Source organism: Heterocephalus glaber, unplaced genomic scaffold (genome assembly GCF_053883595.1).
Source record: "Heterocephalus glaber isolate CG9 unplaced genomic scaffold, H.glaber_assembly_v1.0 deba00000901, whole genome shotgun sequence".
NCBI classification, from domain to species: Eukaryota; Metazoa; Chordata; class Mammalia; order Rodentia; family Bathyergidae; genus Heterocephalus; species Heterocephalus glaber.
This window is the reverse complement of record NW_028258171.1, coordinates 15,755,106-15,772,832: the sequence shown is the minus strand read 5'-3', so window position 1 is coordinate 15,772,832 and position 17,727 is coordinate 15,755,106. Positions and strand designations below refer to the sequence as shown.

General features: G+C 45.1%; 1 protein-coding gene across 4 annotated transcripts in view; it reads right to left on the bottom strand.

Moving 5' to 3' along the window:
- The window catches only part of LOC147828847 (protein Smaug homolog 1-like), a 138,158-nt gene that overhangs the window by 3,570 nt on the left and 116,861 nt on the right, over positions 1-17,727 (bottom strand). For 3 of the 4 annotated variants that reach the window (XM_087208112.1, XM_087208111.1, XM_087208113.1), the window contains exon 3: positions 12,575-13,096. In XM_087208112.1, the coding sequence (XP_087064238.1) occupies positions 12,575-13,096 (522 nt within the window). Of the gene's footprint in view, positions 10,719-12,574; positions 13,097-17,727 lie in introns of all 4 variants that reach the window. The other variant, XM_087208114.1, reaches the window with a different exon arrangement.

The window sequence follows — 17,727 nt, the reverse complement described above, 5'->3', positions numbered from 1 at the left end:
CTCTGCAGGCAGAGGCAGGAGGATCATGACTTTGAGCTCTGCCTGGGCAACTTAGACCCTATCTCAAAATAAAAAATAAAAAAGGACTGGGGATGTAGCTCAGTGTAAAGGCCCCAGTTCAGTCCCTAATACTGCAAAAACAAAACACAACACAGTGGAGTAAGTCTCCTGACAAAGAAGATGATGATTACATATGCTGAAAAAAATCATCTATAGGGAAGAATACATCATAGGCCTATATCTCTCCCCTGGTACTCAAATCAAATCAAAATGGATCAAAGACCTAGATGTAAAAACAGAAACAATGAATCTAGTGGAAGATAAAATTAGGAAAACTTGAAGACATAGGCAGCATAAGCAAGGACCCTTCTGAACAGAGCCTCAGTTGCACAAGAGATAATACCAAGAACCAACAAATGGGATCATAACAAATTTAAAAGCTTCTGCACAGCAGAGGAAACCACCAACAGAGTGAAGAGACAAGCTAGAGAAAGGGAAAAATTCTTGTCACCTATTCTTTGGACAGAGGACTAATATCTAGAATCTATAAAGAACTCTGAAAGCTAGACCCACAAAAATAAAAGACCCAATCAAGAATGGCCAATTGAAACGAATAAAGACTTCTCAAAGGAAGAACTACAAACGGCCAGTAAATACATGAAAAAATGTTCAACACCTCAGCTATTAGAGAAATGCAAATCAAAACAATGTAGATTTCATCTTACTCCAGAAAGAATGGCTATCATCAAAGTCTCAAAAAACAATAAATGCTGGTAAAGTTGTGGGGAGAAAAGAGCCCTTTTACATTGTCGGTGGGAATGTAAACTAGTACTGTATAGCCATTATGGAAATCAGCAAGGAGATTTCTCAAAAAAGCCAAAACTAGAAATTCCTTTTGATCCAGCTATTGTATGCCTCTTCTGGATACCTTCCCAAAAGAGTTAAAGTCATCAAATTGCAATGGTACATGCATAACCATGTTTTCAGCAGCACAATTCATGACAGCTAAATTTTGGAAGAAGCCTATATATCCATCACCAGATGAATGGATAAAGAAAATGTGATATGCAGATATAGACAGGGATATGCAGAGCTAGATATAGATTATCTACCTCAACCATAAAGAAAGATAAATTAGTCATTTGTAGGAATATGGATACATCTTGAATGCTAAGTGAAATAAAACCAACACAGAAAGTTAAATATCAAATGGTTTCTATTATATTGAAAAACCCAAAATACAATTTAAAGAGAAAAATAAGAGAGAGATGGTAGGAAAGAGGGAAGTAGATTCTGTGGAGACTGGAAGGAGACTGGGGAGAGGGCAGGGCCAGAAGGGAAAGTGGAAGTAAAACTGATTAAGATATGATATGTATATGTGCCAATCCCCCAAGATAAACAGAATTATGATGCACCACAAACATACACTAACAAAAAAGAATAAGCTTTGGTTATGCTACAAAAATCACCTGGAGAAGCCCCTTCAATAGTTGTTATTTTATTTTGGTACCGGGGATCGAACCCAGGTTCTTGAGCTTGCGAGGCAGGCAGCGGAACCACTGAGCTACAACCCCAGCTATATTTGTTATTTTAAATACGTTACAGATTAAAATTCTGTATCGGACCAGGGATTTAGCTTATTGTTGCTGCTGCCTGCCTCTCAAGTGCAAGGTCTTGAGTTTGATCCCCGGTACAAAAAAAAAAAAATTTCAAATACTTTATAGATTATATTGATAGAGAATCTCAGGAATGAGGTCTGAACCTCAAATTTTAAGAGTTCCCACCAATAAAGACTAATTAGCAACTAGACAATTCAGATCTCAAGTCACCATTTTAGTCACTGGGAAAATGATCTGATTTTTTAAAAAGGTGATTTCAGGCAAAATGAAACATCTCCATCGTATGTGTTTTCCACCGTATGCTTCACTTTGGTTCTGAGAACAGACACAAGAGTCCACTCAGTCTCTTAGTACTTCCCCCCGAGTGAGCCCTTTTCTTCTAAGGAAGTTGATTTCTAGGCTCTCGGTGACATTGTGAGGTGGCTGAGCTAAGTGTGGGTGCGTAGCTGCCCACTGACACCAGTCAGAGACCGTGTCCTGGGAAACTGGAGGTGAGGGTTACACATCTCAGTTTATTTTGACTTGGGTATGGGAAACATTTTTTACAAATATCAAATGGTCAGTTTTTAAGACAGCCTCCAAAATGACACATCCCTGCTCCCACTGTGGAAATGTTTGAGTTGGCCGTGTGTGAATAAAACCAGTGACATGCTCAATATTTATGAGAGCTCTTAAAGAAACTTATCAGATCTCTTCAAACAGTCCACTTTTCCTCTAAAAGGATCCCGTCATGATGAAACCACACGGAGCAAGAATGGCTCCTGAGTGGCTCATGGTACTGCCAAGTAGACCAGCAGTTGAGCCTTTGATGATGCTATTTTCTTTAAGAAAGACAATCACGTGCATTTGTAGTTGTAGCATCTCCTAGCCAATCTTCTTTGCTTTATACATGGCAGAGACTAAGGAATGCGTGGTAATGCCTTCCCTATTAATAGACCTTAATATATTTCCAAATTATCAAATCACTCCTTATTTAGCATTATTACTCGCTTTTAGGGTATCTCCTTCTCCCTCTCTCTGCACCAACACCTTCATGTCTTTTACTGGGTCATTCCCGGCACTGGCATGGCACTCATTCTACCAGGCACACAGAAAATGCATTCCTCCCTCCAACCCCAGCCCGCCACACTTCCCCGTATTCTAGCTCTCACACTCTTTAAAACGAGCAGACAGAATTCTGCCAGCGTTCCCCAGAGTATGCTGTTAGTGCCGAGTACAGCAGGGGTCCCTTCCTGACTCTGACACCTGGCATTTTTCTCAGATGTTTTATTCTCCTCCCACCCCCAATACGATGATGGGAGTGAGCACTTTGTATCTGTCAATGTCTAATGAGCTGGAGATTCTTCTACCTTGGAAGAGAATAATGAAAGTGCTAAGAAGGACCCTTAAGGGTGTCCAACATCACACCTCTGTAAAGAAGTGGGGACCCCCCCCCAGGATTTGAGATCACATGGAGAAGCGGGGTAAAAATACTAATCCACCATCCTTTCACTACCACATGTTATTTTTTTGCTCACTCTGAACTCTCGGGACTGGTCACACCTGCATGGGCTGTATAGCCACATATATACACGTACAGGCATGTAATTATATGTAAAGCATGCATAGCCATGTATTTACGTGTAGAGCCTCATTTATCCCTAGTAAGTCCTATTCTGTTACTTAGGCATCATTTTAATACATTTGAATAATATATTTACACTTGTTACTCATTAAAAAATTATTTTTGTTGGTGATGGATTCCAAAGAAGCAACATTAATGCACTTTTACCCTCTTTATTCTTTCTTTAAAAAATCTCACTCGCTTTTAAGTGAGCTCTATCACTCTAACAATCCTTCAGGGAAGGTGGTATTTGTGGAGTACTGGGTTTTTACAGAGCTGATTCAAAGTACCTTGACTTTAATGTATGTTGGAATAGCTTTGTCAGAGGGCTGCCCATGGATCCTGCCCCCTCATAACTTAGCGCAGAACCCAGTCTGGTGGGATAAGCACCTCTTCCAATTATAGTGGACCCTGGAGTTACAAACTCAATTCATTGCCAAGGGCTGGTTGTAACTCAAGTTGGTCTACTGAAGACTCAGGCTCCCCTACACAGCCTTCAAAGTCTCTCTCCTGTACACAGGCAGATCTCAGTGTCCTTAGAGACACTGGCCCAGGATTTCTCAGTCAACCCCACACAGGAAAGGATGCTGTCATGTTCCTTCCAGGACTCTTTAAGGGTTAAATCTGTATCTGAGACCATGAGGAAGCACAAGTGGCCGGCATTCAGGTGGTAACTCAGGACTTTGTAAGTTGAAACTAAAAATCTCGTTGTAACCCAAGTTGTTCATGTGTCAGGCTGGTTGTAACTCGAGGGTCTACTGTACAGTAATAATAGAGGCCATCATTTGCTGAGCAACTCCTACTAGCAAGAAGTTTTTCAATGAATCCTCAGTTAATCCTCAAACATCTCTAAGAAGCTTGTAACTCCTCTTCCCTTACCCAACTTGCAGGGTCAACCAGCACTATCCACTCCCTTTAAAGTACTTACTGATGTTCAAAGCTCACCAACTCCTCCACAGCTGTGATTTATCTGTGCCTTTTTGGTACCATCATCTGCCTTGTTGGTATACACCAAGGGCCTGGTGAATTTCTTCCCAAACCTGTCCAAGCCAGGTGCTTATTGCAAATATTCAATTTTGCTAAGTATTACAGAAATGATGGCATAGGAGATACAAAATGCTCTCTGGATGACAACTTAAAAGCTTTAGAAACACTGTTTTTGCTTAAAGACTTATTGAATTTAGTGTGAGAAAACAAGAAGCTAAATTATAAAAAGAAAAACCGGAATCTAGAAAGATTCTATGCTTGGACTATTCTTTGCAAATGTCTTCAAATTCCTGCCTCAATTTAAAAAGTCAGAGATATGAGTACATTGAGGGTGTGATTTATGCAGGAAAGACAAGGGGCAACCTGTCAAGGGCCCTATTCTCAAAGCAAGAGCCATCATGCTATATGAAAAAGACTGTGGAGGGATGGACATATTCATGTTTAAGGTCAAAACAACTGAAGTAAGGCCTTATCACTCATGACACCATGCTTTCAATAACTGTTACAATGAATACATCAACCATCCTGATCAAGTGAGCCACGAGGTCTTCTGCTGAAATTTATTTCCATTTCATAGGCGAGGAAAGGAGGGTTAGGGATCAGGTGACTTGTCCATGGCAACGCCTCCTCGTTACCGGTGCAGCTGGACTTTAAAGCCAAGCTGTCTGACTTCAAAGCCATTCCTGGTCCAGACCGCCTCCCTGCCGGCACCCCAAACCTGAAAATCTCAAGGGCCACTCGTCGCTTTCCAATTCCCTTTGTAGGGGGATCACTGTGCTTTCAAAGCTTCATGTATTGGAAGCTCTGTGCCAAATGTGCCAGAGGGAGATTGCGCAGGACCCTTCAGAGGTGAGGTGTTGTAGGGGGACCTGGTTAACCGAGGGTACTGCCCTTGGGAAGGGGGTGCCACAGTTTCCATGGACGCTTGGTATTTCCTGCAAGAGGGACATTATAAAAGCCTGAGCCTCGTCTCCTTCAGGCTCTCCTGCTTCCTGTGCAGTACTGTGTTCCCTTGCCCCTCCTCCACAGTCCTGCCACTGCCATCTGCCATGATACCACCAAGAGGGTTATTCCTCAAACTGAGCTGAATCTCTGAAATGGTGAGCTGAACAAACCTCTTTTCTTTACTAAGTTAGCCTACCTTGTGTATTTTGTTACGGTAACAAAAAGCTGATTAATACAAATGTCTCGCCGAGCAAAGCAGAAGATTAAAGCATCAAATAATCCATTAGAAATCCTTCAGTCTATGTGGATTTTGATAGCTTTTTGCAAAGGATTTGTCTCAGCAAGGCTGGCCGTGAAACAAAACTGAATTTCTGTGCTCTCATGGGCCCATTTGCTAACTCAAGCCATGGAATGTGTCCATGGAAATGGTTCAAATTTTTGACAAGGAATAACTATCACAGAGTCTGTGGGGAGTTTCAGCCTCTCTCCAACCACAAAAACCCTTTAGAGCATTTTCCAGATTTTAGAACCCTTGCTTCACTTGTTTTCTCATTTCTTTTCTGTTTTTTGTTTCGTTTTTGAGATGAGGTCACCCAGGCTAGGCTTACACTCACCATTCTCCTGCCTCAGCCTCCCAAAGCTGAGATTGTGGGTGCTGGCTTTGCTCTCTCATTCATATCCTTCTTTTAATTCATTTATACTTATTTCCTGATACTACATTTTACCCAATAAAATGTTGAGGGCTAGGTGGGGGGAAAAGGGGTGGTAAGAATGATATTTACTGTTTAACAGGTAGAAAATAAAGCCAAAATTGACAGTAACAGCTGCCACTAAGATTTATTCTCACCTTGTACCTGAAACCACGAAACTGGGATTTAATGTGCTTGATATCAAAGATATCAAAGACATGAATAAGCTACATTCATGATTCATCTTTCTGCAGTGTACTTACTCTGAGTTTGCCCCTGAAATTCTTAAAACTGAGAAGAGGAAAAAATAAGCAAATGCAAATTGAAAAGTTTTTCATTTGTTTGTGGAGCAGCTGGTGTTAAGAGTGACTCTAAATCTTGCGAAAGAATAGAATCATGAGACCATGGGGCTCCAAATGAATCTTCAAGGTGCCATCTTGTTCATTTTCCCCCTTTCTTCCTCCTCTCTTTCACTAGGCTGGCCATCCTTCAGCCACTCATTCCAGCCAGAATCCTTCCTATTTTTAAAGTCTGGTAGAGAATGAGAACACAACTGTCTTCCTCGGTGGCTCATCTGGTGTTTAATAACCTTCACTGTCATTACAGTCTAAAAACATCCTTCCGGGTGCGGAGCGGAGGGCCCCACCTCCTGACCCAAGGTGCACAGAATCTGCACAGGTGGGGGCTCTTCCCGCACAGTGGGGCCTCTAACACACAATAAACAGGCAGGCTTCTTGCTTACTACAGCATTTCCTCATTGTTCTTCAAACAGTAGGCAGTGTGAAGAAAAGCAAGGTCTCGCACGATGCTTCCGAGATGTCGCACAGCCATCTTTACAATACAGTATGTGTTGGGAAGGCCAATGCCACACTAAAAAAAGTTTCCTCTAAAGGGGAAGGAAGCTAAGCTAAAAATATATCACACCAGCTGTTATAAATGCTTCTCAAAGGAAGCAAACCAACTATTTCATTAGTTATCTCTTTGAAGAGCAAATGAGAGATTAAGGAAATAATGGCATTTTTCAGTTCCATGCCAGCTTGGCTAGATTTTTTAGAAGGAAGAAATTTTCCACCAAGAAAGAAGGTCTGTCGGTGAAAAACAAAATAACTGCATGAAAACTTACAAGGAATTCCAAACTATATCAGTGCTCCAAAGGACATGGGTAACAGGCAGCCTGCAAGACCAAATCTGGGTCTCCAGGCCTCTTCTTCCTATTGGGGCCCCCAAAGGCCACTGGCAAAGGCCCCTCTCCTCCCAGTCGGGCCCAACGCTGCGCATTCATTCTCTCGCCTTCTCCTGAATACCTGTGTTTGGACGGTTTCCTGCAGGCTGACTGGAATGTGTTTCAAGTGGCTAATAAGACAGGGCAGAGGGAGAAGGACTGGAGCAAGCCAGGTACCCCTGAGGGAGTTTGGCCTCAGAGAGGGGGGGCCGAAGGAAATGGATGGATTTTTTTTCCAGTTGCAACACTGGGGCTCCCAAAGGAGCCACTTTCTTTGAGATTCACCCCCACATCTTGCCATAGATGGATTCTTTTCCACCTGGGGAGGTCCCTAACAGCACCCCACTCCCCACCACCAACATATATGGGTACCCCAAAAGTTTTGTTTAACTTGAGATAATTACAGATTTACAAGAAGCTGCAAAATAACTACATGGACAGGGTCCATGCAGCCATCACCCAGTTTTCCCCAAGATGGCGGGTCACGTAACTATGGCACATCACGCAAACCAGGAAAAGGACGTTAACACAGTACCGCTAGCCAGACTAAGGGCCTCAGATCTCGGCAGTTTTCACATGCACTAATTGTTTTGCATGAATTTATGTATATGATTTTATGGCATTTCATCTCATGTATAAATTCATGTAACCACTAACACCTCCCTAATCAAGATCACAGTATGTTTTCCAAAGTCTGTTGGTATTTAAAACAATTTGGGAAAACAGTTCACAAAAAGAGCAAGAGTAAAACTAAATGTCACTACAATGATATGACAGAAGGCTGAATGATCAATATAACTGCTAAATCTTCAGTGCATTCCCAGGGACATTTTCTCAGTTACTTTGGAAATGTATTATTTTTGTGAACATCTGCCTGGTGAGCCCAGGAATTTATTAAGTCCCTACCGTTTAGCAAACATTTCAGACAGCATGGGCAGACAGGCTTCAGCTCACATGCGTCTCTTATTGGATTATACTGGCTGCCTACAGGGTCACAGTGAGGAGAATCCAGAGGCCGCATCTGGGCCTAGTGAGAGACAGCAGCTGCCTCACAGGGCAGTGGCACCGGGGTGTGTGCCAGGTGACTGTCATCTCCAAAGTTTCTGTGACTTTGTGAGCCACACAGTGGTCTGGGGACTGGAAAAAAGGGGTCAAGAAGCACAACCCCTGTCCCCAAGGAGCTCCTAATTGGGAAGGGGAGGGGAACATGCTGACCCAAGCCTGGGACACAGAATGCTACACACTCGAGGCCGACAGCCAGCCAGCCCCCTCTGGTCTGCTCCAGGCAGCCAAACAAGGGCAGCAGTGAGGGCTGGGGTTCAGACCTGTGTGCTGTGGAGACCACCACAGGGCAGGGGGCGGGTCTGGGGGGGGTGCAAATCCAGGGTCAGAGACAAACAAGAGTCTACTAGCTGCTCATGGAGCACATTGTAGCCTAGGTTAGAAGCCAGACTCTGGGGCCTGACTCCCTGCATTTCAATCCTACTGGAACCTTTTAGTCTGTGCTGTAGTCAAGTATCAAATGAGTATGATAATAATGCACACATCATAGGGATTAAATGAGTTAACAATTACACACAGCACTTGAAACAGTGCCCAGTATTTAGCAAACACCATGTTGTAAGTGCCATCATTCATTTAGTTTTTTACAGTCTATGGTACTGAAAACTTTTAAATGTATTTTTTTTTGTTTGTTTGTTTTTTTGAGATGGGGTCTCCCTAATGGTTCAGGTTGGCCTTGAAGTCCTACAATTCTCCTACCGCAGCCTCCCGAGTGCTGGGACTACAGGTGTGTACCACCACACCTGGCTAAATGCATTCTTTTTATCATCAGAAAAATGAATAAAGATTAAAAAAAGGAAATACTATGGTTTCTAAACTGAACCATGAATCTGTAGAAATGGGCAAATCAAATAGAACATTTTGGAATAATTTTAGTACCCAATGTTCCTTGGCCTCTTTAGAGGCTCTCAGATCCCTTCCTTCCATCTACTTTCACTGCCTTTCTCCCCTGCCCTGCCCTTCACTAGCCTCTCCTTTCTCCTGCCTGCACACTGGACCCCATCCCTTTGCTCACAGTGCATGTTCCTACCCAGAGCACCCCTGCCCCGTTCTCCCCTTTCCCATCCCAGCTCACTTCCCATTTCCTCTCAAAGGCCTTCTCAACCTTGTGGTGCACAAGGCTCTCTCCGGGCCATCTATTCGCAGCACTTACAGTAAAGACCCAGCTCTGGTTTGAAGGTGACCCTTAAATATCACATTCTGGAAACTTAATCCCCAATACAACAGGGCCCACAGGAGGTGACTGCCTTTAAGGATAAACTGATGTTATTATTACAGCAATGGGTTATTATAAAAGCAGGTTTGGCCCCTCGGCCCTTACTCAATGTGGGGCCTTGATCTTGAAGTGCCCAGCCTGCAGAACTGTGAGCCAAATAACCTTCTGTTGTTTATAAATTACCCAGTCCATAGCATTCTTTTAAAGCAACACAAAACAGACTAAGACATACGTGATTTAACTGATAGTAGGTCCCCCTGTCTCATAACAGCTCTTGCAGTATTATTTTTTTACTATCCTTTTATATAACTCATGAATTATGTGAAATTTCTGTGGATAAGTCAGGCCAAAAAGATTAATTTTTAATTGTGAGACTGACAGATCTTGTCTCTGCAATTATACAGCAGGCTTCCTGAACGTGGAACAGTGTTTTAAGCTTCCTTGTTTCCCAGGGACTCAACCAGTGCTAGGCACAAGTGGGTAGACAGTAAGTCCAACTCTTTTCTATTTCAGTGGAATGGCTCAAAGTCATAGCACACCTACATACGGGTCCCACTGACGACAGATGGTCCTCAGTGTACAATGGCTGACCTGATTATTCAACTGTAGGATGGTGTGCATGTACACACATACAACCACTCTGTTCTTCACTTTCAGCACAGTGTTTAATACATTATATAAAGTAGTCAATACCTTACTATAAAACAGGCTTTGTGGCAGATGATTCTGTCCACCGATCCAAACATCCAATCCAAATGTGTTATAGATGTTTAAGGTAGGCCAGGGTTAAGATAAGCTATAATGTTTGATCAGTTAGGTGTATTAAGTACAGTTCTGACTTATGATATTTTCAACTTATGGTGGGTTTATTGGGACATCATCCATGGTAAATCAAAGAGCATTTATACTCTCCACAGCCTATAGCTCAGGAAAAAGGTGCTTTTTGGTTTTTTTTGGTACCGGGGATCAAATTGGGTCCTTGCACTTGCGCAGCAGGCGGCGAAACCACTGAGCTAAATCCCCAGCTGGAAAAGGTGCTTTTTACCAAGTGACCCTCAGAACTGAACACAAGGGTACAGACTTGGATGTCAGCACTAGCGCTTTTCTCTTCCTAGTTTCTCCTGTGTGTTCATTTAGCAAAAAGCTGTTTATTACCTGCTTACTGTTACTGCTCTGGCCAGGGCTGGGCATTTACCCAATCTTATTTACCTTACCACAACCTCCTAGGTAGATATCTTGTACGAAGAGGTTAACTAACTGGGCCAAGTTGTAGTTAGCAAACTGCAGCCCTAGGATTTGGACCTTGCAGGGCATGGGCACAAAGTCTTGGTTCTTGCCACGTGGTCAGGTTATCTTTCTGGTGCCGAGTGTCTACCTGAGAGAGGCAGAAGTTAACGAATGACCCAAAGATCTGCAGTTCTGGAGAACACAACAGAACTGTCCTGGACCACACAGAGGCATAAACCAATGGCGGCACCATTTTGTTAAAGAGGTGTCGGAACAATTCAAAGTTGATATGGCCAAAGTGTCTGAAGCTTTCTGGAGGGGAGAAATGATCTCAGTCATCATCTTAACTAATGTTTGGAAAGAAGGCTCCAAGCCCTTTCTTCTTTCAGGGATGTGGAATCCAGACATTCAGTTAAATTCCCAAGGCCTTCGTAACTGAAGTACCTCATGAGGGTTCTGAGGTCCAGTAGGCCATTATAGCCATCTCTCTGAACTTCCTCCCCCGGCTGGGCTCGGCTGCTACACTGATAGAAATAAGAGAGTTTTATAAATAACCAGGTCTCTTTGCTGACCCAGGAGAGTTGGGCCAAGAGACTCTGTACTCTGTAATAATAGAGCCAGCCAGGTCTGCTCTAATAGTCCCAGCCATCACTGCATGTCACATAGAGGCTGGCAGAAACTGTTCCTGTTGAATACCAGTCTATGAAAGACACCACCCCCCATCAAATCCTCTTCCAGAATGAGTTAAGGATGCTACAACCACCTACTTCCCCATATGTTCAAGTTACTCATCTCTAAGTGTAAAGACAGAAAAAAGAATTTTAATAAAACCTCATGTTGTAGCAATAGTGAGGCAGTGTCTTCAGTATTTTCTTGGTTATCCTACTAAGATACTGTTTCAATTAATGGAGTTGGAATACAACATCTCTGCATCTTTGAGAGAGCTGTCTAAAGAGGCCCAGCAGCTACAAGATTTGAATGGAGGTAGAGGCCAAGAGGGCACCACTGCTAATTTTTAACCTTCTCATTCTCTTTTAATTGGGAGTCCCTGCATGTTCACTGGCACAATCAGGTCTACTTGCAAAGGCTTTTCCCCGAGAGGAGGGGGTAATCTTGGCGGCAGTGCCACCGTCTGCACAGATCCCTGCATCAGCGAATACTGCTTGGTGACAGGCGGCTCTCTCTCAGTGGTGGCAAGAAAAGTGGCTTGGTGACTTTGCCTGGCCCAAGTGGGGAGCAATGGAGAAGACTCCTGGCCCCAGTGCCCAGCTGTGGGCATGGCACTTTGCTTTGTGATCCAAAGAGCAGAGGGGTTGCCCCCCTGCTGTCGCCTGCCACCAAGCAGCTCCTGCCCCTCCTCTCCTAGGAGAGAGCGAGTGAGAGGAAGCCCACAGCATTCACAGCGCAGAGCAGCATCTTCAGACAGCGAGCCTGCCTTCTCTACTCGAGAGCAAAAGGGGCCCTGACAACTGGGGTCTCAACCAGGAAATGCACGGGAGGGCACAGTCCAGGGAGACATAAAAAATAATAAAAAGAAAAATGCAAGGAAAGAAAAAGAAAAAAAATGCACAAAGCCCACAAGGCTGGCTGGTTAGCCATGGGTAGAATCAGGCCTAGAGCACCATCCGGTCACCCAGTGTCTCGGCAGAACCAAAACCCCAGGGTAAAAGACATTTCTATTTGTGGAAATAGGATGTTTCCTTCTTTCACCACTTATTATCTCTCTCTCATTTCTTTAGTTTTGGCCGGTCTGTCAGCCAAAGTTGGACTGTCCATCACTTTGTCCTGTCCAACCCTTTCATCTTTCCAGAGTCAAAGAACAACAAATATGGGATCCAGAGGGCCCTCTTCCCCAGCCTGTTCCCAGCAGCCCGTCTCTCCCAGGGTTCCAGGGTGCTCAGAGCAGACACTGTCAGCACGACATGCCGCACACAGCAAGTCACCAAACCACACTGCGTTCAAGGGTTCAAGGCCTTCGGGGAGGGCCAGGGGGCGGGGACTTACTTGTACTTGTGCTGGTTCCAATCGTGTTGATGGTGGTGGGGACAGAGGAGGAGGAGTAGAGGGGCACATGGCCATTCTCACACCCCAGGCTTTTGTCCTGCCAGTTGGAGGCGTTGATGCAAATCCCAGAGTCCCGAGAGTTCTGCCACCCATTGAGCTTGTCGTCGGAGTTCTGTCTTTGGTGATAGTAGTGTGACTGCCCGTAATCCACAGAGTCCGAACGGCCTCGGTTCTGGCTGCTGCTGAAGCTGGTGGACGTGCGGTCCTCCAGGTGATTCAACCACATGGCCAGGGCGCTGCGATCTTCCAGCGAAGTGGCTGGGTGGATCAGAGCATAGGACAGCAGCTGCCTGCTCTCCTCGATGTGCTGGTTGTGCTCGATGGAGTGTGCCAGGATCTTGGGCAGCAGCTTCATATACTCTACTTTCGCATCGAGGTTTCCTGGCTTCAGCAAAGGCAGGTGAGTTAACAGGAGGGAAATCACTTTATCCTTGGATTCTTGTTGCCACTGGTTAATGATTCCTGAAAAGGAAAATACCAAGGGCGAATGAGCAAACACACCCACAATGACCCTAAACACTGCACTCTAAGTTTAGGGAATCTGTGGATTAGAGGCCCAGCCCACGGACCCTGGCTAAATTTTCTCAAAACACCCTATGCCTTACATCGGTTAACTCATCTCAGGGTTTTAAGGTCTGAGGACTTCAATGAAACATAGATCAAAAGTTCTTAGATGTTTGGATCCTTCATCTAATTCTCATTCAGGTCTTCAAAGAGGCTACATCTACTTCCATCCAGCCAAACAGAGTTTCAAGTCCTGCTTTGCCTCTTGGGAAAGTCTCACCCCAATCCTACAGACAGAGGCTAAAACTAAGAAACTCTCCATGGAACAGCCAGCATGGTCATGGGTCCATGTACCAAAGTCTTGGGGTGAGGCTGTCTCCCCATCAAGACAGCTGTTGAGAAGCCCTTAAAATACCAACAAAGGGGTTTGTATGAAACTGGTAAAACTGCCCACGTGGAGAAATCTGTCAGGAAAAAAGGATCCCCCCCGCTCTGGTCTCTGTGCAGTGAGTCTGCACCTTTCTCATGTGACGGGGATTGAGAAAAAGGACCAGGGCCTCAAGGCTGAAAGAGCAATGGATCTGGGCCTTGGTTCCCAGGAATCCTCTCATCGAATGTGTGAAGTAGGCTCTTTCCCTTTAGCGAGGATCTGTTTCTGTTTAGTAAAATATATGTAATAATAACCATTTAAAGTGTACAGCTCAGGGTCATTGAGTGCATTTACTGAGAACATGCTTCTGTCTCCAGAACTCTGCTACCACCCCAACGAGAAACTCTGTCCCCACTGACAGAACTCCCACCCTCCCATGTCCCCCACCTCTGCCAAGCCGCCATGTTGGTTTCTGGCTCTAGGAACTGACTAGGGTAGGTACTGCAGATGAATGGAATCAGAGTATTTGTCCCTGTGACTGCCTTACTTCACCAACTGTAATGTCCTCAAGGCCCATCCGTGTGGACATCACACACTCACAAGGATCCCTTCTGTCCCCTCTCATAAAAACATAAACAATGAACTTTGCTTATTGGCCTCTGAGAAGTGGCTTGTCGTAGAACGCAATGGTTCTACAAAGGGCCGGGCAGGCTTTCAAGCAGTATCTGCAGGGCTGCAAGGGGTTCCCATGACCAAAAAGTACAAATGCTACTGGGAGGTGGTGGGAACCCTGAAGAGGTGGGGGCCTCGTAGGTGATTTTCTGGTCAAGGAGCCATGCCCTTGATTGAGAGAGATGGGGGAACCACTTCTTCTTTTTCCCCCCTCTCTTTGTTTCTTGGCTGCTAGGCCCCCAAACAGTAAGCCCAACTGACATGGATGGAAACCTCCCAAACCAGGAGCCAAAAGAAACCTTTCCTCTTTTGAAGTTGATTATCTCTGGTATTTTGTTACAGTAATGGAATGCAGACAAACACAACTGACAAGGAAGGGATGGTGTCTGATGAAGGAGCACGGGTTCTGAAGTCAGGCAAACCTGGGCACAAATCCCAGGAATGCCACTTAATTTGTGGTCAATTACATCACCTCTCAGAGCCTCAACTGCCTCATCAGTCACGGGTGGTCCGAACAGCATCTGCCTCTCCTAATGCTCTTGGATTAAATGAGATCAAAGTAGGAAAAGGACTGACTAGGTGGTTGATGGTGGAAGTGATTCCTTCTGTTCATCTCTGCTGACCCACATGAAAGTGATGTGAGTGGGTTTGGATCCCAAGTTTCAAAAATAATACAGAGAGACTAGAGACAACTCAGGGGAAATCATTAAAAAGAGACCAAACTGGAAGAGGAGGAGAGAGGAAAAAAGTGAAAGAAAATGGGGTTATCAAGAGTATAACAACGTGGGGAGATGCTTGGCTATCTTCAAGTGGGGTTTCATGAGGGGTTGCTAAAGAGTCAACAGGGTGGAGGGAAAGTCACCAGGTTGAAACGGGGGATGTCAGAACAGGATGTGGGGAAGAACTGGACTGTCAGAACCAGGGGAGCTTCGAGGGTCACCAAGGGAGGCTCCAGATCCGTCTCCCAGGTGATCAAGAGCAGCCCAGTTCAGCAGCCACATGTGAGCCACCTGTGGAATTTTAAGCTTTCTAGTAAACTACATCAAAGAAGAGTAAAATTAATGCAGCCAACTTAATTTTAATGCTATATTGGATTTAACCCAATATATCAAAATATCATTTCAACATGGAATCAATATACAATTATTAGGGAGACATTTTGCCTTCTTTGGTTTCCTGTTATGTCTTTGAGACCCAGTGTGCATTTCCCCACCGGACTGGCCATGGCTGCAGTGGCTGGAAGCCACATGTGGCTGGTGACTCCTGGGCTGGCCAGCACAGGCTGAAGACATTCAGATGAGGAAGGCGGGTGGGAACACATGACCTCAGAGGTCCCTCCCCATACCAGACTCTATATTTAGCTAACTGCCACTTGACACAAGACAACCCTCGTGCGCTCCACTAGGTATGGCCTCCTTGGAGATAAAGCAAACACCAGGCCTGCCATCCTCATACATGTGCTGTTGACGCACACCAAGTGCACTTTAATTAAGGGATAGGCTTAGGAGGAAGATGCAGTCTATTCAGTGAGCCCGAGAATCTCAAGAGGCTCCGGAAACAAGCACAGCAGAGGGGAAGGAAAACACTGGCCCTGGTCTCTTCCAGGGCTGAAAGGGCTTCCTCTTTGGGAAGAAGTGAGGCTGCATTCTGAGACTACCACTGGCTAAGTCAAACTCTTCCTGCTACTGCTGCTGCTGCCACCACCAAAGCAAGCGGCAGTGAGTGTCCTCTATGTGCTGCGCACTCTCTGAAGCGCTGTGCGTTTAATAGCTCATTCAATCCTCCCAAGAAGCTTGTGAGGCAGGGGCTGGCGCCAGCCTTACTTCACAGATGAGGGCAGAGAGCCCCAGACAGGGCAAGTTGCTCACCCAAGGTCCCCCGGCTAGCAGGCGGCAGATTAGCTTAAAGACACCTAATGATTACATGCTAATGGCTTGGCCATAAGCTAAATGTATTAGCATTTATAATATATAGTTATATCTAAAATGTGTGTGAATATGTAATAGTTGTAAATATAGTAATATAAAAATATTACTGGAGTACGTGGATCCACAGAGGAGTTGGCCAGCCTTGGAAATGTAGAAAAAAAGAAAATTATAGAGACACTATCAAGCTTGTCCAATCTGCGACCTAAGGAATGCTTGTTCTCTTTTAAAAATATTACTATAAAAATACATATACACTATATACTTGATATGCAGCCCAAGACAACTCCTCTTCACCAGAACAGATCAGGCAAGCCAAATGGTTGGACACCCACGATTACATTATACTTTTGATGGTTTCAAAATATGCCCACAATTGCTTTGGCACTCATCTCTTTGAAAGGTACAAGCTAATTCCTTTTTTTCTTTTCTTTTGGCAAGGCAGGGCCTCATGCATGCTACATAAGCGCACCGCCACTGAGCTCCCGCCCCAGCTCCATCCTCTTCCTGTGAGTGCAGGTTGGACTTACTGGGTCATTTCCAGCACAGAGAGCATGATGGGAATGGCAGTGTGTAACTGCATGGATTGGGCCATAAAAGGCTCTGCAGCTTCTGCCTTGCTCTCTCTCGGATCACTCCCTGTGGGGGAAGCCAGCTGCCATGTTGACAGGGGGACCAAGCAGCCCGATGGTGACCAACCAAGGCCTCCTGCCTACAGCCAGCACCAACCTGCAAGCCCCATGAGGAAGCCTCGGTGGAAGATCTTTAGCCCTCAGAAGTCTTCAGATGACAGTGGCCCTAGAGAAGATGTTGAGGGCCCGAGCCAGAATCACTCACATTTCTGATCCACAGAAACTGCATGTGATTATGTACTTACTGTGTTCAGCTGCTAAATTCTAAGTAATCTGTTATTCGGCCTAAGATAACAAAGACACTACCAAGAGCCCCTCTAGGAAGAAGGAAGTTGTAGCCATCTAGCTCTGAGTAGTTTGGTCCTTCTGGCAGAGTCCTTCCATCTGGAGACAGAGCCAGGAAGCTGACCTCTTGGCACTGAACAGTCCCCTCACTCAGTCTCCCTGTCCTGGTGACTCAACCTTCAGACCTGGGTGTGGGAATGAGCTGACAGCCAGAGTTGACCACTCCAGATTCCACAGTGGTGGTTCTTCAGGGCTACTTAATAAATGATTTCTGATTATGAGTTGGCTTCCTGTGGCAGAGCATGTGCCGAGTATGTGGACTCGAACCATGTCTGGTCTCTGATGTTAGCTCCTTGTGGCAAATTAGCAAGCCAGACCTTCTTGCTTTCTAGTTAGCATGGAGCCAGTCTTTCAGGATGAGCTGTCCCTGGGCACTGCCGAGTGAGACATTGCCACTTCCAAACAGAAGCCAGATCCTCCATGTGGGACTTGGGACATGACGGCTGGGTTGGGCCACACACCCACCCACTGGCTGTCTTTGTTGTATGGAATCTTTGACGAGATTTCTCTTCCTTAGAGAAGATTCAGAAATCCTTACACTTATCAAACAATCGATCACTTCTAAGATGCAGTCTCTACCATCACCTACCCCAGTATCACCTCTTCAGGAAATAACACGAAAAACTGAAGTCCTAAACCTGTAAG